Raw genomic sequence first — 23747 nt, 5'->3', positions numbered from 1 at the left:
AACACACCTGTCTCTTGTTTTTCAGGGGAGTTGAAGCTCCGGTGTTGCCACTGGCAACAGTTGGACCACTTGAGGCTAACTCAGCCGTTTCCCTGGGCAACGTCAACAACAAAGTTTCGTGAAACCACCTTAATGAATGAAAGATGCAGGTAAATGGCATCTAATGGGAGCAGAATCCACTAATCAATGGTGAGGTCAGACTCCTCTTCTCATGATGCCTGACCCAGAAGGGCATGGCAGGGGATGGGGCTATAATCTCTTTGGAGGGAAAGGGTGTTTTTCTTTACAGCCTTTGCTTTTGTCAAGATCTACACTGTTCACAGCTGTTGCCCTAGTTTCCTTCCCTCAGCTTCCACCCACTCTCCTGTGTAAGGGCTGCCTGCCACCTGCACTGAACATTAAATCTGTTCCTTCAAATCCATGAATTTCCCCTCCCCTTGAATTAACAGGGCAAAATCCAGCATTACTGATCTACATTTGTGAATTAACAAAACAGGCACTGGAATAAATTTTGGTAGCCATGTAGTAAAGGGCTGGAATGGACAGGAACAGAATGGAGAGGGGCAGGGGCACTGGAGGAAATCCCAGGGAATGTCAAACTGAAAGCCAGTCATAACGCTTCTTGCATCTTGTTGGAGACTTTTGTAAGATAGAGGGCAGAAAATAGGCAGAGGCACATTATCTTTGTACAACACTGGGTCTGGTCACACCCTTTAATTTTGCATTAATAAGTCTGGGCACAAATGTATATACACACAAACTCTCTGCATTCTGCCCTTAAAATATTTGACATTAAACACATGGAAGGCCATGCAAATTACAAGGTGATTAAGGATTGATATCTGTGCTAAATGTTCTTGAGCATGCATGCTGACATACGCATCTGACAGCCTTTAGTGAGAATGATCATTCAGCTGATGATGGCCCATAGCTCAGTGGGTGGCCTCAGGCTTTGCATGAAAAAGGACACACCCAGGTTAAAGGGCTACACGCAGGAGATCTGGATGCACCACCCGTGGTCTCACTCAGTATAAGGGGCAGCAGCTTCCATATCCAGCTCTTCTCACTTTACAAAGGTGCCATTTTCCAAATGCCCCATTCCCTATACATGCATGACAAATGAAGGGGAATATTCATTAAATGGACATTTAGCAGGCAAAGGGTTTCTAGGCCCAGAGATGAAGTGATGGGGAAAGCTTCACTTGCTTGTCAGCATGTCAACCGGCTGTTAAAAATACACCCTGTTAGAAAAAAGCAAGGCAACAACTTCGCTTTTCAGGAATGAGGTGGCTGCTTTTTGCACTTGCTCAGAGCTTCTCTGTGTTTATTTGAAAAGTTCCAGTGCTTAGCCTTGGAGCAGGTGCTGGGACTGAGAGGGGATCTGAGAGGGAGCCATGTAAAGACAATAGATGATTCATGTATTTAACACTTTTAGATCCCACTTTATGAACATGCTTACATGAACACAATGACAGTACACAATAAATAAACAACAGGATTGGAATGGCAAGAGCAGCTTTTGTAAAAATGGAACATCTGCTCTGTAAAAGAGATTTCAGTATAGAACTGAAAATCCATATGGTGAGATGTTACACCTATTCAGTCCTGCTTTACAGAATGGAAGCTTGGACACTTAAAAAACAGAATATGAGCAAACTAGAATCTTTCGAGCTCTGGATATATCAATATATATTACAACTATCATGGGCAGATAGTTACCAATGAGGAAGATTTGAGAAGAATGGCAAAAGAGAAAGAGCTAATTAACATCATTATTAAGAGAAGAAAACTTGAATATCTTGGCCATGTTATTAGAGGGGGGAAATACTACTTACTGCAGTTAATCATGCAGGGAAAGATTAAAGGAAGAAGAAGTGTCAGAAAACGAAGAACATGCTGGCTGAAAAATTTGCAGGAATGGTTTGGATGCACATCCTTACAACTTTGTAGAGCAGCTGCATCCAAATTCAGAATAGCCTTAATGATAGGTAGGAGATAGCAGCTGAAGAAGACCATCCCACTTTCATGCCCAATAGGGCCCTTAAGTGTAACAATGAGCAGGGCGTGGGGAATCTTATTCAGGGAGTATGTGTTAACTTCTCTGTCCCCCCACCCCACCATGTTTTAAAACTGCAGTCTTATGCACAGTTACTTGGGAGTAAGCCCCTCTCAACATAATCGGATTTATTTTTTAGTAAACATGCATAGGATTGTACTGTAAGTCTCCCCAAATAAAGAATCGGGTACTAAGAAGGCTTTGCAATGGGATTCCTCTCTCAGTTGTGTAAAAGAGGACATTTCAAGAAGAGCAGCATGCCTTATAGGGAGGATAAAAGCTGCACAAGCACAGGAGGCCTGCTGTCCTCCTTCGTAGAGGGTCAGCTGCAAAGAATAGGGGTTAAATAGGGACAGTAACTTATTAGGGACATACCATGGTAAATAGGGATGGTTGGACAGCAAATGCCTGCCCTGCCCTGCCCTACCCCTTGTGCTTCAGAGAAAACAAATAGCCTCCTAGAGTAAAATTGCAAAATTGGAGAGAAAGGTAGGATTCTTTCATCTAGAGGTTAGATCACATGTCTATTGGGTGAAAGAGGGGTACATATGGGGTGGAGTTAGGCTAGTCTCTGGGCAGGATGGGAGATAGGCTGCTTAGATAAGCCTTCTGAAAAAGTCTTGGAAGGGAAGAGGTATTTGGCTGTTAGTAGTGTCCTTATGTGGCTTTAAAGGACTACTTAGTCTGAAGAAACCTTGTTTTTTTATGATGGTTAGTATATTAAGTGATCCCTCTTTCCTGGGTGCTGATAAGCCCAGGAAAAGTCATATGGTATAGGGTTTAGTTTCTTTTGGGTGAGAAATAGATCTGGGGACAGAATTGCAAATTCTCCAGGATTAGCTGGGAGTCTCCTGAAACTGGTAATGTTCCCAAGAAAGATTTAAAAAGCAGTGTATGGAGACCTTAATGGCTTGGTACTGTAAAACAACAGGGGGGTGGAGGAAATCCAGAAATAGCTTCAGTCAGAGCTGATAACTGTAACTGGTGGCTTTGTAATATTTGTTTGTCTACAGATACACAAACAGAGTCTAACAGAAGCTGTAGGTGGCAAGAGTGCTGGCTTTTGATTGGATTTCTAGATGCTTTTTAGTTTTGCCTTTCTTCTGTCTAAGGCTGCTGTGCCCCAGTTTTAGCTAACAAGGGAGGGCACAGTGCGTATTCCTCTGATGCTGCAGAAGGGGAGGCTACTCCCCAGCTGTAAACTCCGTGTTTTTCTTCCTGCTCAATATCCAAATTTGCTTACTCCTTTGACTCTTTAGTTGGTCTTAATAAAGATATTATTATGCTACTATTGCTGTCGAGATTTTCCCCTAACTGACCTATCTGGCTGGCTGCATTTTCTGTCTGCTGCTTAACAGACTCCCACGGTTCTTGGGTTCTCCCCAGTAAAAGCTGGAGTGGATCTTGTAGGGATCAATCCTTGCCGACTCAATATCCATCTTTCTTATTGTTCCTCCGTCCCCTGCCTTCTATGTCAGTGTGTTCCACCCCTATTCCGCTAATTCTACCCTGACTTTATACCACCTTCTCTCCAATTGTCTCATGGATGTCCTGCCAATGTCCCAACACGTGGTGACTCCTTACTTTCCTGTCCAGCTTACTCCATCCTGTGCTAAGGAATGGTGGGTTGGTGTTTGACTGTGGGATAGCACTTTCCTCAGACTTCTGATTCCAGGATCAGGGGGAGGAATTAGTGAGGCTAGAGATGGTGCTTTTTAGCAACAAGGAATGGAGTACTGTGTACAATTCTGGTCCCCACATCTAAAGGACACTGTAGAACTGGGAAAGGTGCAGAAGAGGGCAGCCATGATGATCAGGGGCCTAGAGCACCTTCCTTATGAGGCAAGGCTACAACACCTGGGGCTTTTTAGTTTAGAAAAAAGATGACTGCGAGGAGACATGATAGAGGTGTATAAAATCATTCATGGTTTGGAGAAAGTGGATAGAGAGAAAATTTCCCCCCTCTCACATAACACTAGAACCAGGGGTCATCCCATGAAATTGATTGCCAAGAAATTTAGGGCCAACAAAAGGAAGTACTTTTTCACACAACACATAATCAACTTGTGGAATTCTCTGCCATGAGATGTGGTGGTGACAGCCAACAACCTGGATGGCTTTAAGATGGGTTTGGATAACTTCATGGAGGAGAGGTCTGTCAAGGGCTACTAGTTGGAGGGCTACAGGCCACCATCAGCCTCGGAGGCAGGATGCCTCTGAATACCAGTTGCAGGGGAGTGACAGCAGGAGGGGGGGCATGCTCTCAACTCCTGCCTGTAGGCTTCCAGTGGCATCTGGTGGGCTACTGTGTGAAACAGGATGCTGGACTAGATGGGCCTCCTTGGGCCTGATCCAGCAGGGATGTTCTTATGAGTGTCTCAACTAGTCCAACATGCCTGTGCCTTTAGTATTTTAATTTGTGGTACTGGAGGATTCACTTGAGCTCTCTGCTCTCTTACCAGGCTGTTTCCTCTTGAGTTGCTTCAGCATCTCCTATTTAGATCATGCTTCATCAAGTTATTTTATTTTAACATCCTTGGAGCATTCTCAAGGAATTGGGGAGACACAACTTCACTAACATGCTTGTCAGCTGCTTTTGACTATGTTCTATACCTGTTTTGAGTGTAGATGTGGTGGTCTTTGCTCTGGATTGTACTGAGCTGCATATAACAGCTGTAACTCTATTATGTTTTGGAGAGTTTGTGTGAAATAAAGCCATACCAAATGACCTACAGATAGTATTTTGCATTGACAATTCTACCTCTGAATGCACTACTTTTTACACCACAATATGGAAGATTTAATTATTTTTGTTGGTGGGCTTTTTTAGCAGAAATTCTGAATTATGTCAACATGTTATGTTTATGTTAACATAATATTAATTATGTTAATGCTCAGTCAGATCAGAAAAGCAGATTATTTTTCTTGGATTCAAATTCAGTGGTTAGAGTTCTGGACTAGGACCGGGGAGACCCGAGTTCAAATCCCAGGAAGAGTGGGATATAAATGTAATAATAATAATAATGAAATGAATGTTTGAAATTGAAATTCTACATACTTCAAACTGCTTTACTTCTCTTTTGCAAGCACACTACTGAAAAATTATATTATATTTAATTTATTGAACTTCCCTATCAGTATAATCTATGCAAAATTACTTTGCCTGCTCAATGACAGGCCTCATATTGGATAATTGCCTTGTGGAGGTTGCTTGGGCTTTTTCATTTTAAAAAGGGAAACATCATTTGGTTTGTTTGCTGGCTTCCGACAGGTGTTGGCTGTGAAAAAGCCATCCAAGTGCAGCTTTCCCCACGCACTTCGGGGCTGGCCCTCTCTGTGCAGTACAGTACTCGTCACCACAAAGATGTGCATAGATAAAGCAAGATAAGATGGCTATTGGGTTAATTTTCACAGAAGTATGTTCTTAAACATGGTACTTTGCCTTGTGCATGGTGGGGATTAGTCCAGAGGAAAATACGCCCACTGTTAGGCCAACTTAGCAAAGTCTTGGTATGCTTGCACACATCCAATCAGATTACAGCATAGCTCTGCTGTAACTCTGTGTTCTCTTCTGCCTGAAGGTCCCACCTTCTAGTGCCAGGCTGTCTCTGTCCTTGAATTCTTGTAGGGCTAACAGGCTCAGCACTGGCACTTGGAATGCCTAAGAGGGCAAGGGACAGACCTTGACAACAGAGGGCCTCTTTGCCTGATGCTGGCTGGGGCAGTGTGGCATATGAACTGTGGGTGACCAGCTGAGGCCACTGTTGCTTCTGGAGCAGATGTCTGGGGATAAAGTTTTGCTTAACATGTAAACTGAGGGGACGGGAACTGCCCAGGTACAGCCACCTAGTTTAGGGTGTGTTGGCGGGCTCATGGTGCCGTGCCCTGGCATTGGTTTGAAAGTGGGGTGAAGGAGTGCACCATATCTTGTGGCAAGAATTAAGAGGCACTTGGTGAATTGCTCAGTGCCGCTGCCTTACGTTGTGGGCGTGCAGACACCGTATGTGCAAGAGTGGTGGTGGTGGTAGACGGGGGAGTGTCTCTTCCCGTACTGGTGCTGCCTGCCCTCGAGTATGAGGTCCTGCCAGCCAGCGATGGGGGTGGCCCGCCTCTTTGAGCACAGAGCTCTGCAGGCGCAGGCTCGCTTAGAATTAAGGCCCCTCGGTGTCAGTGCGGCTTACTCCCGAGCAAGAGGCTCGGAGTGCAGCCTGCAGCAGCCTTCACCTGGCAGTGTGAACCACGTCTCCAGCTGGAATGCCTACTCGCGCCACTTCCGCGGAGACGCCACCGCCCTCCAGCCCCCTTGCAGCAGGAGCCCCCTCTGGGCCTGGCCGGGAGACGGCCTGGAGCCGCCCTGCTGCGAGGGAAGGAAGGCAGGCGGCTTCTCTTCTGGGAGCGCCTGTCCAGTCGGCGTGCTGCGGCTGGAGCCCGGCCCGGCCGCCGGCAGCTCCTCTCTCTCCCGCGCTGCTGCCGCCTGCGGGCTGGCCATTTGTCAGGCAGAGCTGCCCAAAGCCGCGCAGAGTTACCTGACGAATGGCCAGCTTGCAGTCGGACACGGGAGGGAGCGCATCCTGAGCGACAGCTGCCGCCTTCTCCCCGCGGCGGTCCAGCCAGCGCTTTGTCCCTCCCCGCTTTCCGTAGGCGTCGTGCCCGCCCCCTCCCGTCCCGTGACGCGCTCTCTGGCGTCACAGGCGTCGCGGCCGGGCGCGCGCGGCTCCTGCTGCTCCTCCGCCGGTTGCCATGGCGGCGGCTGCGGCCCCGCCCCCGTGCGGATGAGCTCACGCGGTGCCGCCGCCGCAGCAGCAGCAGCAGCCCCGGGAGGGGGAGGGGCGGCCGCTGCGCCTGCTTCCCCCGCCCCCTCCTCCCTCTCGCAACAAGATGGCGGCGGCGGCCGTGTCCGGAGGTGGCGGCGGCGCGGGGGGGCCCTCGTCGGTGTCGGCGCCCCAGTCCTCGGCAGCGCCCCAGTCCTCGGCGGCGCCCCAGGCCTCCCGCCTGCCCCCGCCGCCCTCGGCCCGGCCCCCGGGCGCCCCGGCGCGCATCGGCTACTACGAGATCGACCGTACCATCGGCAAGGGCAACTTCGCCGTCGTCAAGCTGGCCACGCACCTCGTCACCCGCGCCAAGGTGACCGGCGAGGGGGGGAGGGAGGAGGGGCACGGGCGGGGGCCACGGGCTCTCCCTTCGGGCCGGCCTCCCGCACTTGCCTGGAAGCGCCGCCTGGCCGCTGGCCCGCCGCTCTCCCTCTCGGCGGGGCTGAAGAGCAGCTCGGGCTCCTCCATGCCAGACGGCCCTGGAGGCTGCGCAGGGGGTCGGACTAGAGGACCTCTAGGCTCCCTTCCAGGCGGAAGGTCCCCGGGGAAAGGCCCCCCCAGCAGACTGCTCGCTGCGTCTTCCGGAGTTGCTGCTGCCAGCGGCGCGCTGGGCCTTGGCCACCGGCGAAGACAGCCAAGCGAGGTGTCTGCCTGCCTGCGCCCCCCCCCCATGACAGCCAGCTCATCCTGCCTCCGGTGGCCTGGGGCGGGGGTGGAGTCATGCTGGAGTCAGCCCCTTCCTAAATGGGCAGCCCCTTGGACTGGCAGCAGCTGAGGCCCATTTTGTCTGACAGGTTGTTCCAAGGAGTCTTTCAGTGGCCCAGCCTCTTAAGGGGGTTGTCAAACTTGGGTCACCAGGTGGCGTTGTATTACAACTCCCATCATCCGCAGCTGCCATGGCCGAAGGTGCCCACCACATCTGGGCACCCAAGCTTGAGAACCCCTGTCTAAATATTTGGTGGTGAATTTGTTCCACATCAACAGTGTGGCGGGACTGTAGTGCCTCTTGGTGCTGAGAAGCGTTTCCAGGGTTGTGAGTGTTGGCAATCTTGTGAGATCTGGCAGCTGTTGGCAGAGCCTGGTGCCTTTTCCTTCAGTCCGCTGTCTCCATAGGGCCCTGGAGTGCTATGGCTCTGTGCCATCTGCTGAGGGTCGACCTCAGTGTTTTTGCCATTCAGGGTAGCCACGGAGCCAGCCTCTCAGGCGATGTCCTGATTAGGAGGACCATCCAGTTGGAAGACTTTGCATAGATTCTTGCTCAAGCTCTGTCTGCCATGCATGGGGCAGAGAAGAGTTTTTATTATTATTATTATTATTATTATTATTTACATTTTATATCCCGCTCTCCCTCCAAGGAGCCCAGAGCGGTGTAGTACAGACTTAAGTTTCTCCCCACAGCAACCCTGTGAAGTAGGTTAGGCTGAGAGAGAAGTGACTGGCTCAGAGTCACCCAGCAAGTCTCATGGCTGAATGGGGATTGGAACTCGGGTCTCCCTGGTCCTAGTCCAGTACTCTCTAACCAGTATACCACGCTGGCTCTGGTTTCTCTCTGGTTTGACAGCAGTGGCCTTGGTATCTTATTCCTGTGAAGCTTGGCTTGTGGCGTGAATTGTCCTGAGCTATGTGGCCTTTAAGCAGCTGCTTTCTGCTCACAGAACTATGTGGCCTGACCATGGAGGTTGATATCTGGGGCTGACTGGTGGGTGGTCTCTTTTGCACCAGGGAAATGTGCTAGATGGTGTGGTGGTCCTTTAGATGAGAGGAAGGGGAGAAGCTGAATTGGTAAAATGAATATCAGAAGAGCAAAGAAACGAGAGAATGAACCTGCTGATGGTTTCAGTAGTCTGGGGAAACCGGATGGGAATGCTTGCTGCTTGTCCTGGTATCGGGATAATCTCATCCTGGTTTTCAGAACTCCTGGCCAGCGCATTCTGTATCTCTGTACCTAAGTTGTTTGGATATGTTCTTTTTTACCAGACCCTTTGGATAGAGGAAGCTGTGTTCTGTGTAGTACATTGGGCCACAAAAGCAGGATCCGGCCAAGTGTGGATGAATACAGCTTGACTGAATACAGCCAGCGTGGTGTAGTGGTTAGAGTGCTGGACTAGGACTGAGGAGACCCGAGTTCAAATCCCCATTCAGCCATGAAACTAGCTGGGTGACTCTGGGCCAGTCACTTCTCTCTCAGCCTAACCTACTTCACAGGGTTGCTGTGAAAGACAAACTCAAGTATGTAGTACACTGCTCTGGGCTCCTTGGAGGAAGAGCGGGAGATAAATGTAGTAATAATAATAATAACAACAACCAGCATGTGTGACACAAGTCCCTTTCTTATTGTCAGAAGGTGTCAGGTGAGAGTGCGGCTTCTATACCTGGTAGTCTGTCTGGTGTTTCCCTTCTCCTCCGCTCTGCCTTTGTGTCCGCTGCTGCATCTGCTGCCCGTGGCAACAATGCAGTGCTCTGCAGAAAACTGGATGAAGCCTTAAGCAGTGTCTGCAGGCTGGTCCTGCAGATCCACCAGATCTGCTCGTTTGCTTGGGCTGACACTTCTTTCTAGGGCACAGTATGGGGCAGGACAGGGATCTCCTGGTGGTGCTTAGAGTGTTCATTTTTCTGAAGAAGCCACTAGACAGACCTTCTGCTAGAAGCTATGCTTACTTCTTAAATGTTGAGGTGGCCCAAAGCTGCTGGTGATGTTTTACGATGTTTGCTGGGTTTTACGGATAGCAATTTGTGCTTTCCATGCAAAAGGCTGGGTGACTTAACATGAGTTCTTCTGTTAGAAAAATTCCTGTTTTCGGTTATTCTGGTTGAGTTGGACTTCGGAGTCTGGCTGATGTTGAGGATGGTAAGCTATGGAGGCAAAACCCGAAAATGCCAGTAGATGGCATGGAACAGACCCTTCAGACTCTATTCATCAGTTTGAGGAAAAAGGCATTCTGAAAAGATATAGCCTGATCTGAGTTTCTAATTGAATGCAGAGTGAATTTCTGAGGATCTAAAATCTGACATGGTGTGAGGGGTGGGCAGGTGAGAGAAGGAAATAGAGATGTGTGGTGGGGGGAGGTGCTCTGGTGCATCCCGGGACCTTTTCATCTCCCCTCCCCTCACAAACATTCTTCAAACTCCTCCTCTTCTGTCTTTAACAGTGTACATGATGATGCACATATGTGTTTCTGCAGGGTCTCTCTGGTCCTTGTGTTTTTCTGTGGTCTTTACTGGAGGCGGTCACTGCAGTGATTCAGAGATGGCTGGCTGCAAACAAACCGAGAAATAAATGCATGCTTGTTTACAAAGTCTGAAGGGTTGAGCAAGGGACCAGCACTAAAGTGGGCAGAAGTGTGTGGTGGGGAAATCCAGCCCCTCCCGCCCCCCTCCCTGCCAGCTTGGAAAGGCTGACCAGTGTGGTTGACAGGAGCGATGTCTGGGCTTGACTTTATTCTACTGTGTAGGAACTGGGAGGACGAGGACCTGGGGGACAGGGGAGATCTTTACAGACTGTGCTTAGTTTTTGCAAATAAGAGTTAAGGAGGAGAGAAATCTGGTTGCATGGAAGCAGTCGATCCTTGCAAAGGTTGCCTCTGCTGTGAAGCTGCAGAATCCCCAAGTCTTGTTCCGGAGCCACTTGACTGGTGTCACTGAAGCAAAAGGGTGGTGAAACAACCATCCCTTGTGTGTAATGCTCAGAGCTGGCTTCTGCTCTGTGATGCTGAGGATCCCTTTGGAGACACAAAGTTGGCACAATTAAACCTGTTGTTGGACCAATAGCTTCCAAGATTCACAGAATTTTTCATTGACCTTTGTGGAATTTGGTGACTTGGTGTTGCCTGTCCCAAACCAAGAGGCTGCTAGTCACTGACAACTCCTTGCTTTTCTGTGGAGCTCTCTGGCTTTCCCAGCAGCCCTTCTCTACTCTCTGTGTTTGACTGGCCAGTCCACTTTGAAGAACAGGCCCATAACTGGGTTCATGTGTGATACCAGTAGCATCACAGAGCACCACTTGAACCTTCTCAGTAAGACATGTGGGAGTTGGTTCATCTGGTGCATTCTTGCTGACCTAGAACATCTGTTTGCTGAATTTCACAATGCTGGGGGTACTGTGACAAGGGACTGTGGTTCACCTGAAAAATGCAGGGAGTGTTGTGAAATCAAAGAGGGGTGTGTGTTCAAGTATAAAAAGGTAGTTTGTATTCAGTCTGTCACTTTTAGTGTCTGGTGCTCCTGCTGGCTAAACAAGAACTCACCTTGCTTCTCGGGGGTGGGGGGTGGGGTGGGGGTTGGGGGATGTTAACTGGACACCTGCAGGATAACTGGTGCTGTCGCTTCCATTCTCTCTCCTGTGTTCTCTCACCTCATTCCTCTGTTGACAGTCTGGTGTTGCTCAAGAAGGAGGAAAATGCCTCATGACCTCTCTGGCAGGCTGCTGTGTGCACAGATCCTGCTTGCAGTCTTGTTATGAATTCTGTGTCTCCAGACAGAGGGGCAGGGAGTTTGCAGTTGCCCCATCCTGGCTGTGCAGTACAGTGTGTGGTGGTGGTAGCGGTGGCTGTTGTGCTGGCTCAAGTTGGATTATTGTCAGAGGAAGGGAGTGGACAGTAGTTGCTTGCCAGGAGCCTTCTCAGTCTGGGGCTACATGTGCAGCAGCAGGAGGGGGCAGAACATGGAGGGGATGGAATGGGCGGCACCACGTTGGGCTGCGGGGAGGATGCACACACACTCCCTCCAAGCTGCAAACTAGCAGAGGAAGGAACCTCTCTTCCTGACGTGTTGGTTTGCTCCTGGCATGCAGCATCTCTTCCAAAGGGGCCTCTCGGTCCTACAGTCTGCAGCACATTCAGCCACCTGGTTCTGCTCCGTGGTAGGCTGGGCCTAATTCCTTCCCGCCAGGTTCTGGTGTGAAGGTGTGTTTGTGCAGGAGGTGGCAGTGCAGTGTGTCTATGGGGTGCAGGCCTGCTGCCTGCCCTGCCCTGCCCTTTCAGTGGCTGGCTAGAGCACTGGTCTTCAGTCTGGGAGAGCTGCTGCCTGCAGTGCTGTACAGGCTCAGGGCTGTCTGCCTCAGTCCCTCGTCTGCACTGAAGCGAGAGCGATGCTCACCTGGTTCATGTGGTGGTTCTGACAGTCGACGACAATCAAGATCATACACATCTTGCACATATAAATTGTGCTGAGCCCCATAATACTGCCGCCACGCTTCCATCTTTCATCCTTGGAAAGGTTGGTGGGGCTTCATCTGGCACATTTGCTCGAACAGCTGAGATTGAATCCAGACAAGACAGAGGTGCTGCTGGTCAATAGAAGAGCCAACCAGGCTGAGGGTGTTCGATTGGCTCTTGATGGGTTTCCCTTGAAGGAGTGGCTGTGCAGTTGAGGAGTCCTGCTGGACCCAGCTCTGCTTCCGGATGCCCAGCTGGAGACTGTCCCCAGGGATGCCTTGGCACAGCTTCGGCTGCACCCGTTTCTCGAGAAGGTCGATCTGGCCACAGTTGCCCATGCCTGAGACACTTCACAGCTGGATTCTTGCAATGTGCTCTGTGTGCAATGCTCTTGAAGGATATTCAGAAATTGCAGCTGGTGGGAAATGTGTCAGACAAGAGCTTTGTCAGGAACTGCAGGTTCTTTGGGACCATATCATGCCTGTTTTGCAAGGCGTGTACTGGCTAACCATTTATTTCTGGGTCCGGTTCAGGGTGCTGGTCATAGTCTTTAAAGCCCTGAATGGCTGGGCCCTGGATACCTGAAGGACCCCCTGCACCCAAAAGCTTGTTTGCCTGACGCAGTCCTTGCGGGGACTCTGCTCTGTGTGCCAGTGCTGAGAGAGGCACATGGGGCAGGGCCTTCTCGGTCATTGCTGTGGAGTGCTCTCCCAGCAGACGTCCGCTCTTTGGCTTCCCTTGCTGCCTACGGGGTGGGTAAAGACCCAGGTGTCCACTCAGGCCTTTGACCTTTAAGGCAGGCTTTGACCAATTTTCCTGGGATCTCGGAGCCAATCCCAGCGCTCAAGGGCCAGGCACTGGACTCTTGACCAAATGACTGGACTTCGTGACAGACATTGTGGAGGGGGAGGGCCGATGGCCTTCTTTTTATCCCCGTTACAAGTAGTATGTTTAGAACAGAAACAGGACTGCCGGGCACAAACAAATATGTTATTAAATACCTCTGAACATCCTAGTCTAGGCGCCGTGGTTGATTTTCTCGGTGCCATGGCTCCCTGGTGCCAGGGATTTGTCAAGCTTCTCTTTCAGAGATGCGGTTTTCTTTTTTTTGGCAGCAGCTCTCCAGGGCTTCAGGCCTGGGTCTTTCCCAGCCCTACCTAATGATGCTGGCAAGGGTTGAATCTAGGACCTTTCTCATGCAAAACAGGGACTCAGCCACAGAGGTACAGCCCCTCGCAAGGCGGCCCGGATGAGACAGGTGTCCCTGACTGCACAGCTCTTGCTGGACACACTGGTCCATGTGGATGCCCCTGTAAACCAGAGGCATTGGTTCTGTGTTGGCCTCTTCTTTTCAAAGAGTGTCTGTTTGTAAACTGACACTGCAAGCAACGGAGTTGTGCAGCGCTGCTTTCCAGCTGGCCTCCCTGGCCTGGCCTATTGTGGCCTCACACTCTGCTGATATTTTGACTAGGAAACAATGAAGCTGCTTTTCTGCTGACTCTTCACATTTGCCAACAGCCACCGAATCTGGCTTCTTGGTTGGCACAGAACTTGAGTGTTGGCAAAAATGTGACAGAGCAGCAACCGCTGGTCTGTATGGATAGAGGCTTTTGCTGCTATGTCCAGGCGATGCATCTCTGCATACAGTTGAGCCACGGAGGCTGCTGGGTGGGTTGGAGAAATGCTCTTCTGTGTGTCTGGCAGGTCCTGGCCAGACCTGCAGGACTGTTGGCTTGGTGGGGGGGGGGGAGGGCTTGCGGTGGGTGCACAGCTCTCTCCACATGCCAGCAAGAGACAGGTGGGCTCTGGCTTTCTGCTCCCCTGGGAAAGAGAGCGGGCTCTGCAGGGCCTGCCAGTTGAGGGCCGCCTCTGGCCACGGCCTCGTGCCGGTTTCCTGGGGGTCCCATTTGGATTCTGTGCAGTGGTGCCATGCTTGGCCGCCTGGTGCTGTTCTGCTGCCCTTCCTCTCCCTCATCTCATTGTATTGCATCCTGTGAAAAATGTCTCCGGCATCTCTTGGAAAGGCATCTGATGTTGTGGTTCTCCTGGGGCTTGTGGTTTCTCAAAGAATCCAGGCTTAAGATGGATGGAAAGGCAGCCGAGGGCTTTTGCCAACCGGTTCGCTCTGCAATTCCCTGGACGCTCCTTAGAGGCGGAAGGCTGCGTTAAATACATCTTGGCTATTAACTATGCCATCTGGGCTCTAAGCAACTTTAACTTCCACATAGTTCTGTGCAACTGGCAAAAGGACTTTGATTAAATGTTCTTGGAATGCTTTGTTCTGTTGTGGTGTGTGTGTTTCCAGAGACCTCCATTGTGAGAGCTGGTGAAATACTGCAGAGGGTAGGATAGGCCTGGGGAAGAGATCTTTGTTTGGTGCCACATGCAAATTGTCTATTGTCTCCTCCACTTGAGAAATTGGGTCCACATATTCAGGGTCTATCTAGGGAGAGCCCCGGGACTCTGCAGCGGATCTGCTTAGTCTTTCTTCCATGGTAACTTTGCTAGACATATTAAGTGACTCTTTAAGACACACGTGCAGATTGCCCTGCTGGCCGTTGTGCTTCAGCTTGTCTTCTAGTGACAGACTGCTGGGAGAGGGAGAGGGCTGGCTGGTTGTTTGCCCCACCCCTCTGGGATGGGAAAGATTGCAGACTTGGGGCAAACTGCATGCACATCCATAAGTGCAGATTCCTTCCTGCATGTGGTGACAAGTACAAGTGATTTCTGAAGCCTGCAAACAGTGAGGGTAGATCAGTACCCAGTGGCCAAATGTCTGGATTGATCCACAGTGATAGGAGGAAGCCTGAGTAGAATGGGTTTTGACGAAGAATATTTATTTACCACCTTTCAACCAAAGTTCTCATAGTGGTTTATGTTGAGAAATAAATAATATGTAAATAAGATGGTCACCTATCCCCAAAGAGCTCACAATTTAAAAGAAACATAAGGCAGATACCAGCAACAGCTACTGGAGGGATGCTGTGCTGGGGTTGGATAGGGCCAGTTGCTCCCCCCCGCCAAATATAAGAGAATCACCACTTTAAAAGGTGCCTCTTTGCAACCTTGCGAAAAAATCATTGCAACAGGTGCTTCTTATGAGCCCTTGCTGGAAACCCTGGAGGCCAGGTCACAGCGGCTCTGTGAGGAGCCCCTGGAGTTCAGTGATGTGTCCACCTTCATGGCTGGGTTGGGGCCAGGGAGGAAGACGTGTCTCCTTAATTCCCAATGGCTGACGTGGAAATGACACTTGCTTTCAAGATCTGTGTCACTATACGGAACGATTTCTCATCCTACTCTGGTATTTCTGTTGGGCTACTGAGTTCTTAAGGGTTGTCACCTGAAGAGAGCTGCCCATTCAGCTGGGGCGAGAATGTGATGCAGCCTTTGCAAATGGGACTTCCAAGCCGTGTGTGTGTGTGCGCGCGCGCAATCGTAATTCCAGGTCAATGTGGGGCTCAGAGAAGCCCCAAATGTCAGTGAGACTTTCCTTACAGCGGGGATGAATTGCCTGCTCCTCTGTGGGGAGGAGCATCCCTTGCCCCGCCTGCAAGTGCACCCCCCCCCCCCCGGCCTTGCGATGTTTTTGGTCCAGGCGCCAAGAGCAGAAGCAAGCCCTGCTGGGAGGAAGCTGAATGGGATGGTGGGGATTTGCAAGGGAGAACTGGCAGATGGGGACTAACTAAGGCGGCCCTCCCCGCCTTCCTGTTACTCAGTAAATGTGGGTTAGGAAGAAGTGTTGCCAAGGTAATGTAGCTCTGCTCCCGAGAGGACCAGGAAAAGCAAGGGGTGTGCTGAGCTCCAGTGGGAGGAAAGCTGGTGCCTGCTTTCTGAGTGCCATTGGCCTTGTTCATGCCCCTGGCTGGGAATAGGCAGCCTTTCTCCCAGTTCAGCGGTGTTGGCATCTCTTGGTGGGGCCTCTTGTAGTGAGGGTCAAGCACACCACAGCTGGTTCAATAAACTCTGGCTGATCCTGTTCTGAAAGTTCCAAGATTTGGAACTTTCCAGGTCATCCGGAGCACTTAAATTAGGCTTAGTCAGTGACAAATTTCCTCTTTCAGTGGAAAATCTTTGGGATTGATAGTTCTCCCCCCCCCCACTTCACAGGATAACTGACTTCTAGGAACTGATTTGCTGCAAGTTTAAATTGTCAGCCTGTCAAAGTAGAGCATCCATGGTGGATAGCTTCTTTGCAGTAGACTGCTTAGAACTCGGGGATCCTCTGGAGATGCTATTTTGATAATCTATTAACTGGTGTGACTAATCAAAGATTAGTTCTGAAAATGGCATGGCTTCACAGGCAGTGTGTGCAACAAGTCAGAATTCTGCCTCTTGAAGGATCTGCAAGTATAATCACATGTCTTGCTCCTTCCACACCAGCATTGTACAAAATACTTGGAAAATGGCTTTTCTTTCCAGTTTGTATCTGAACCTAATTTGCCTTTCAGTAGTAACTACAGTAGCTCTTTTCACAATTCGGGCCACAGTAAACTGAAAGTCACGGTACTTGGTTGAAGTCTGTGGCTGGGGTCCTCTAGGTATGCCTAAGGACGCCTGTATATGTGTGTGCCCAGTGAGATTTTTGACCCAATTTCTTTGGGATGAGAGAAGAGACTCCCTTGCTTTGAAAAACGGCTGATCCTATGCCCAGGGAGCTGGCTGCTGTTTGAGAAGCACTAAGGGCAGTTATTCCTTTGAACATATATATATATATGTGTGGTATATGTCACACTGTTCGGCAAGCAAGATGAAGCAAGGGGTGGCGTGACAGTGCCATGGGGACTGGCAGCAGGGGGGTGCTGTGTGCTTTTTCTTCCGTGTGTGTCTTCCAGATTGGAGCCCCAACTCAAGAAAAGGTCGGGGAAGAAATGGTCGTTGGGTGGGGGGGAGAAGCCCAAGTGGCGGAGTGGTCCAGCGCTTTCCTCTGCTCACTCCCATGCCCTTTAAATTGCCCCTCCCCTCCTGAGCGTGGCGCAAAGTGATTGCACACTAGCATTGACAGAAGTCTTTTAGCGCATGTGCGCTGGCAAGCGGGGTCATCTTGGGATCCCTTCCGTGGGAGGAGTGTCGTCTCTGCTGTTGAGGAGGCTGGGAGGCTGCATGGGCCAGAGGTTTGGCTCCAAAGAGGCCAGAGTGCCGTCCCATCAGGCCTGGTTTGTCAGAATACATGGCACAAATACTGCTGCCAAAGGGCCATGTGGTGGTGAACTTTCTGTACCCTCTGCCTGGCACTTTGTCCGAGCTCTGGAAACTGAAGCTGCAGGGCCCCCTGTGGTGCACGTAATGCAGATCACAGAACTCAGGAGGCATGGCAGGGTCTTTGGCACTCCAAACTTCTCTTAGTTCTTGGCGTGCTTCAGATGCCTCCCTTGCAGGGGGGGGGCCTGCAGCTGCTGCAAACATTGGCGTGGAGTTGAGCTGTCCTGGTGCTGTGTCTGTGCTGACCCCTAGATGTGCCTCTGCATTGGCCTCAGCTGCAGTTGGTGGCCTGAGCACAAATTGGCTGGCCTAGAGGCACACCGTGCCTCTCAAGCGTGCTCCTGGCAGTTGTGACTCTGCAGACATTCCTGGAGGCATTCTTTCCTCGGCCCAGATCTGCTGACACCCCGCAGCAGAGCTAGAGGTGTGGAATCAGTGTCCTCGGGCAAGCCGTTCTTGGCATGCTTGTTCTCAAGACCTGCTCGGTGGGCCCCAGGCTAGATAGAGCAGACCCCGGAACTCTGTAGGCTGAGGAGGCCCCAGTACAGCAGTGGCTGTGCTGCTGGCCATGGGACAAAAGTGGGGCTTGCTGGAATGGGTCCACAGAGAGGCTTCCCGGAAGCTTAGAGAGGCTTAGGGTCCGAAACGGATACTGTTGTAGTTCAGGAATAACAGCCACTGCCTGGGATTAAGCTGCTGAGGAACAAAGCACAAGAAGTATGTCTTTCTAAAAAGGCATGTGGTGGAAACTTCAGATGCATTTAAGGAGAGAGAGAGAGAGGAAAGCTCACACTCGCTTTGCAAACAGGGCTGCAGAGCTGACTGGCTCACCTGCTGCCATGTACCTGTGTGCAGCCAGTTGTGGCCTTGCAACCACAGCCTGCTGACTCTTGTGTAAAGCTTCTTTGCCTAGAGGAGAGCCTCGCCATAGGCTCAGGCAAGGGGCTCTAAGCCTGGCTTTCAACCTCAAGCATCCCTGCCCTCTCTGCCCTTCTTCTCAAAAAGCCTCCCTTGGGGCAATTCCAAGGGTAACGGAATCAGGCACGGTGCCACTTCTTCAATGATTGTGTAGCCAAAAGCAGTTATCAAGTTGATATTATATATGTATACCCACTGGCAAGAGAGCATCTCTGACTATAAGGCCATATTTTTTACAGAACCCTTAAATATTATAGATAGTGTCTGAAATGTGCAAAATACATCAGTGACAATCAGAATTTTTGGATATTGCTTCTGATTCGGTTACCAACATATTTTGCATTTTTCAGACACATTTATAGAGTTTGTAAAAATATGGCCTTATAGTTGGATATGTTCTCTTGCTGGTTGTGTGTGTCTCAACTTGTAAATTTGCTCATGGCTGCTATAGTGATTGAACATGTGCCATCAGGCCATGTGCCTGATTCTATTGCCCTTGAAATGACCCCCTGTAAAGTCAGGCTCCTATTCTGGCAGAGGGTGGGAGTGAAAGGTGGCAACAAATGGCTGTTTACAAATGGGTTAGGGTTCTAAAAGATAGAGATAGAGCAAATGGGAATGCTGTTTACAAATGGGAATGCTGTGGAATGGAGCTCCCCTCTGCTGGCTTTGCTCATGGCACCATCGCCAACTGCTGTTGCCCTCATCCTGAAGCTTCTGTGGGGCAGAGGGCTATATCCATCCTGCTTAGCCAACCATCCCCACATATCCTTCTGTTCTCGAGTGTGCTTTGAGTCTCTCCTGCTTGCGGAATTGAGCCTTCTTTTCTTGAACCAGAGCTTACTATGGCCATTCAAGGGGATGGGGAATTGTGCAAAGTCCAGACCTCAGTTGCCTGGGATGCCTCCTGCCTGTCCTGCCATGTATGGCTGCCACCCAGGTGCATTCCTCCTTCACAGCTCCCACCTGCTGCTCCTTGAATAATCCCTCTCTTCCATCCAGGAAATCCTCATTCTTCCCCACCTGATGCAGAGTTGACATGAGCTGCTTCAGCAGAGTAGAGACCTCACTGTGGCTGGCTGACCTCCTTTCCAGGGAGGGGGAAGTGCCCTTGGTGCCCACTCTGCTAGCTGAGGGTCGTGGAGTGTCTCCTTGCTTGCTCTGTTGGGCAGTTTCCTTGCTTGTGTTCCTTTACAGGGAGCTGTGCCAGTTCTGCTGAAAAGGCTCTTGGGCAGCTTGGATCATATCACTTCTGTACCTGAATCTCTCTTCCTTCTTCTTCCTTCCTCCTTCTTTCTTTTTTACGTTTATAACCTGCTCTTCCTCCAAGGAGCCCAGAGCGGTGTACTACATACTTGAGTTTCTCCTCACAACAACCCTGTGAAGTAGGTTAGGCTGAGAGAGACGTGACTGGCCCAGAGTCACCCAGCAAGTCTCCTGGCTGAATGGGGATTTGAACTCGGGTCTCCCCGGTCCTAGTCCAGCACTCTAACCACTACACCACGCTGGCTCCAGTTCCTTCCTAGTGGCGGAACTGGATGGAAATGCTGTGGAAGCGCAACACCCCCAGAAGACTCTTCCTCTCTTTGTGGGTGTGGCCCCCTTCCCACACTGTCCCTGGGGATGTGTGGGGCAGGGCTTTGGAATGCCATTCTCCTGCAGTCCTCCTTAGCGACTAAAATCTGCTCTTCTGCCATTTGTGAAGCAGTGTGATTGCTTCAGATTTGTGCAGTTGCACAAACACAAGAGTTTTTGGTTCTGCCTTTCCATCCAGAGAGTAACTGCCCCAAAGTGGACTGCTGTCTAAAAACATATGCAGCTGCAGCAGCAACAAATTGGCAACCATCCACCAAAGCCAGTAATGCCCCCATGCAGTTCAGGTTGTTCAGATAACTTCAGAAAATCCTCCCTAAATCTCCAAGCTGTGGCAAACCTCTGTCTCCCTTCCTTGCCTCTCTGGTGGAAGCTCGCTTTGTGGTGCCACTTCTGAGAACTCTGCTGACTCCTCCTTGCTTGGGCTGACAGGGGGCATCACCATGTGATCTCAAAAAGCATGTGCACTCAGCCTCAGCCATTGTGGGGAATGGTCAGAAGTAATAGAGCGGGGAGGAGAGAGCGAGCATAGAGTTGACTTGCCCACCTGCAGCTGTTGTGATGGCTGAGTTGGAAACTTGGGGTGAAGTTTGTCCTTGGGCAGTGATCTCTAACAGGCCCTGAGACCTTCTTTTCGTTCCCTCCTGCCACATGGGCCTAGTTCTTACTGTGTGCGTATATCTCCCCCTCTGCATTTGCCTCCCTTTTGCTTTTCTCTTCACTTATACAAGAAGCAGCCAGTGGCAGATAGAGGGACTTCTGGTGGGATCCCTTTGTGGGTCCTGCCTCACCAGTGTGCTGATTCACTTCTTTCTACATGCCACTGGACTTTGGTGGGTGAACCTCTGCCACTTCAGAGCAGAACATTTTGGATGGCATAAAGGCAAGTGCTGGTGGCCCCCATGCCGGTCCCTGGTCAGGCAGCAGGCCTCAGTGGGTTTGATTGCACCAATTAAAGCTTTCAATGTTGGATATAAGCAGCATGCTAGCTAACCGGAGAGAATCACTAGCCTTGTAGAACAAGCTTTTCTTCTGCTCTCAAAAGTACTCTGGCTTGAGCAAAAAAGAAAAGAGTTTGAAGAAAATCGCAATACATCTCCTTCCTCCTACCCTGTCCCCATGGCTGGATAGAGCCCTTGGATGCCTTTTCCTTCCTAGAAAACTTGTCGTGACTGAAGAGCATCAGCTGCTTGAGAGCCTGGAACCTGCAGACCTTCCTCAAATTGTACAGAAGCTGTGAAGCCACGAGGACTCCTCTCTCCCCAGAACAGCCTGTAATGAATCTGCCCCCATTCCTAGCATGTGCTGCTGATCAAGGCTGTTCTCTTGGCATTCCAGAGGGAAGCTCTCTTCCTGACAGCCTCTGAAGCTCGCGCTTCAGACATTCTAGGAGACAAAACCCCAGGCTTGCTGGAGTGAGTCATCCTTCACAGAGGCCATGGTGCCAGATGTTCCAGTTGAAAGGGGAGAATGTTGGGTGAAGCAACCCAGTGCCTGATTGGCCTTCAGTCCGGTGGCTGTGGGGCACATGAGCAGCAACAGTCAGCAAGGAGTGCTCTTCCCTGAGAGCCAATTGTGCTGTTTCAGATGCAGAAGCCATCATGGAAACGCTGTGCCTCCTCGATGACACCATTCTTTGCTTTCTTCAGCAGTTCCTTTCATTCAGTAGTTGAGCTTGTCAAAGCTCCCAAGGGCTGCTATTGAGTTAGGCAAGTGAACTTGCATCCAGAGTTAGTCTGGTTTCTAAGCCTCGGATCTCCAGGTGCCTCAGAGTGCTCTCCTCCCTCTTTCAGATGCCTTCTCCTGTCACTAGTCTGGTGCCTCCTGGCCCCAGTTGGCACTGGCACATTGAAGGGGTGGGCTTCAAAGTGGCTGGCAGGCTGGCATTCGTGGCTTGCTGTCCTGGTGGAAGACCGGCAACCAGTGACGGTTCTTAAATGATGGAGGCATTGATCTGTATCCCAGTCTGGACCTTTCTGGAAACCCTGCCTTTAATTGATCTCCTGTTGATTGAGCAAAGAGGCACCTTTTTCAAGTGGTGATTCCTTTATATTAAGCAGGCCCTATTCAGCCCCAGCACAGCAACCCCAGTGGCTGTTGCTGGTGTCCACATTTTTTTTTTTTAAGCTTGTGAGCCCTTGGGAACAGGGAACTGTTTTATTTCTTTACTTTTCTATGTAAACTGCTTTGAGAACTTTTGTTAAAAAGCAGTATATAAATAGTTGTTGGTGGTTCTAGCAAACTTGCAAATGTCTTCCTGTTCCGCTGAGCCACCTGCTATTAAATTCCAAAAGCTACTGACCTTCAATTGTATCTAGTTGAGCAGATTGAAGTATTTTGTCAAAACATGAAATGCAAACGAAATGCATCAACCTGAGCAAGCTGTGCAGTCATGGAGGTTGCTGCACCACTCAAAGAACAGGTGAATGGTACAAAGCAAAGGAACTAGAGTGAGAGTGAAATTCCAGCTTCTTTGCTCCAGGAGAAACTGTAAACACACCACATGCAACCCAATTCTCTGCATGTTTACTTGGAAGTAGGTCTCTGTCCCAAGTAACTATGCACTGGATCTGGCTGTTGGAGGCCTGCTAGCTTCCCCCCTCCTCCCTCCTGTAGGGAATGAAATTTTACTCCTAGGTCTTCTTGCTTGGATCTTATTCATGCTCCTCCAGTTCTGCCCTACCAGGCTTTTCACAGAATCCAGTCATGCAGATTGTGAGGTTGTGCATTTGGGAGCCTTATAGTAAACATTTTTGTGCTTGGCTGAAAGAGATCGGAATGGGGAAGAGGTCTAGCTGGTGCTGATACCAGTGTGATGTGGCTGTGGCGCGGGGAGAGGGTGAAACAAAAGGCAAATGTAATTATTGAATGTCGAAGGGCACTCCTAGTAGGGAGAAAGGAATACTTACAACCTTGCAGATGGCATTTGTCTTCCTTTGGAATGCCATCTCCAGCTTTTGCTGTCTATATTTGAGAATCAGTGTTCTGAATGTCTTCCAGTTGTAAAGAAAAGCAAGTAGAACAAATTCAGGAATTAAGGATACCTTCTGCAATTTATAAAGATTAAGAGTGTTGAATCCCAATTGTCCTGCCCAGTCCTACGCTGTCTGACTTGGACATGTCCCATCTGTATGTTGTTAGGCATTGACAAAAGGGTTGGCTTTTTTCTGTCCTAATGGCATAGCAGCTCTTGAAATAACAGGGCTTGGCTTGAGCAAAGTAATGGCAAAAAGACCATGTTCTCCTGTAGGTTGTGCCCAAATGTTGAGGGCAGGAAACATGAGCTCTGTGGCTGGTGACCTTGCCAGAACTCTTTGTATGCGTTGGGTTTATGGGCCCTTCCACTTCCCCGCCTTTGAGTGGCCTGCATTCTGGCCCTTCCAGAGCACACACCTTAAGCCTGCAGGCATTTCTGAGACATACTAGAACTTGACAGGGTTATATTATGGCTGTTAATTTTTTTAAAATTGAAAATTTGCATTATTTGGGGGGAAAAGACTCTGTGCCAAAAGCGGGTATTTCTTGATCCTTTGCATTTGTGCCATCCTGATACAGCTTGTGGGAACATCCTTGCAAGAAAGTATTCCTATTTTTCACTTCCTTACCTCAGTTCCCCACATTGGAGGAAATGGAGATCGATGAAATGGGTCAGGACCTTCTGCTGAGTGGTCTTGTGTGCCTCTGATGGTGCAGGTCAAGTGACTTGCTCTGCATGTGCCTCTGTGTTCCCCTCAGGGAGCCAGCCTGAAGCACACGTGGCTGCCCTTGCCTGCCATCTTCCCTCCCTGTGCTTCTCTCTGTGGCCCCCCGGCCATAGTCTGTAAGTTGGGGGGGGCAGCTAGACGTGCTCGCGGGAGATCCTGATTTGAACCAGTGTAATAGCTGTGAGGTGGTGATGGTAGTTTTGATGGGACCCCCACCCAGGTGAGGGAGGGTGAGTTAATACAGCGGGCAAAAGAGCGGTAGGGCTTGCTCTTCGGTAGGAGCGGCTCAAGAGCCCATCCCCACTTGCTGCTC

General features: G+C 50.2%; 1 protein-coding gene across 7 annotated transcripts in view; it reads left to right on the top strand.

Moving 5' to 3' along the window:
* The window catches only part of SIK3 (SIK family kinase 3), an 87105-nt gene that overhangs the window by 2389 nt on the left and 60969 nt on the right, over positions 1-23747 (top strand). For 2 of the 7 annotated variants that reach the window (XM_053269950.1, XM_053269948.1), the window contains exon 2: positions 26-149. In XM_053269950.1, the coding sequence (XP_053125925.1) occupies positions 144-149 (6 nt within the window). In that variant the 5' untranslated portion in view covers positions 26-143. Of the gene's footprint in view, positions 1-25; positions 150-170; positions 190-2386; positions 2546-6751; positions 7181-23747 lie in introns of those variants that run through there. The other 5 variants (XM_053269946.1, XM_053269945.1, XM_053269951.1 and 2 more) reach the window with 4 other exon arrangements.

The sequence above is a fragment of the Hemicordylus capensis genome, chromosome 8 (genome assembly GCF_027244095.1).
Source record: "Hemicordylus capensis ecotype Gifberg chromosome 8, rHemCap1.1.pri, whole genome shotgun sequence".
Lineage (NCBI taxonomy): Eukaryota > Metazoa > Chordata > Lepidosauria > Squamata > Cordylidae > Hemicordylus > Hemicordylus capensis.
This window is presented reverse-complemented; position numbering and strand designations above follow the sequence as displayed.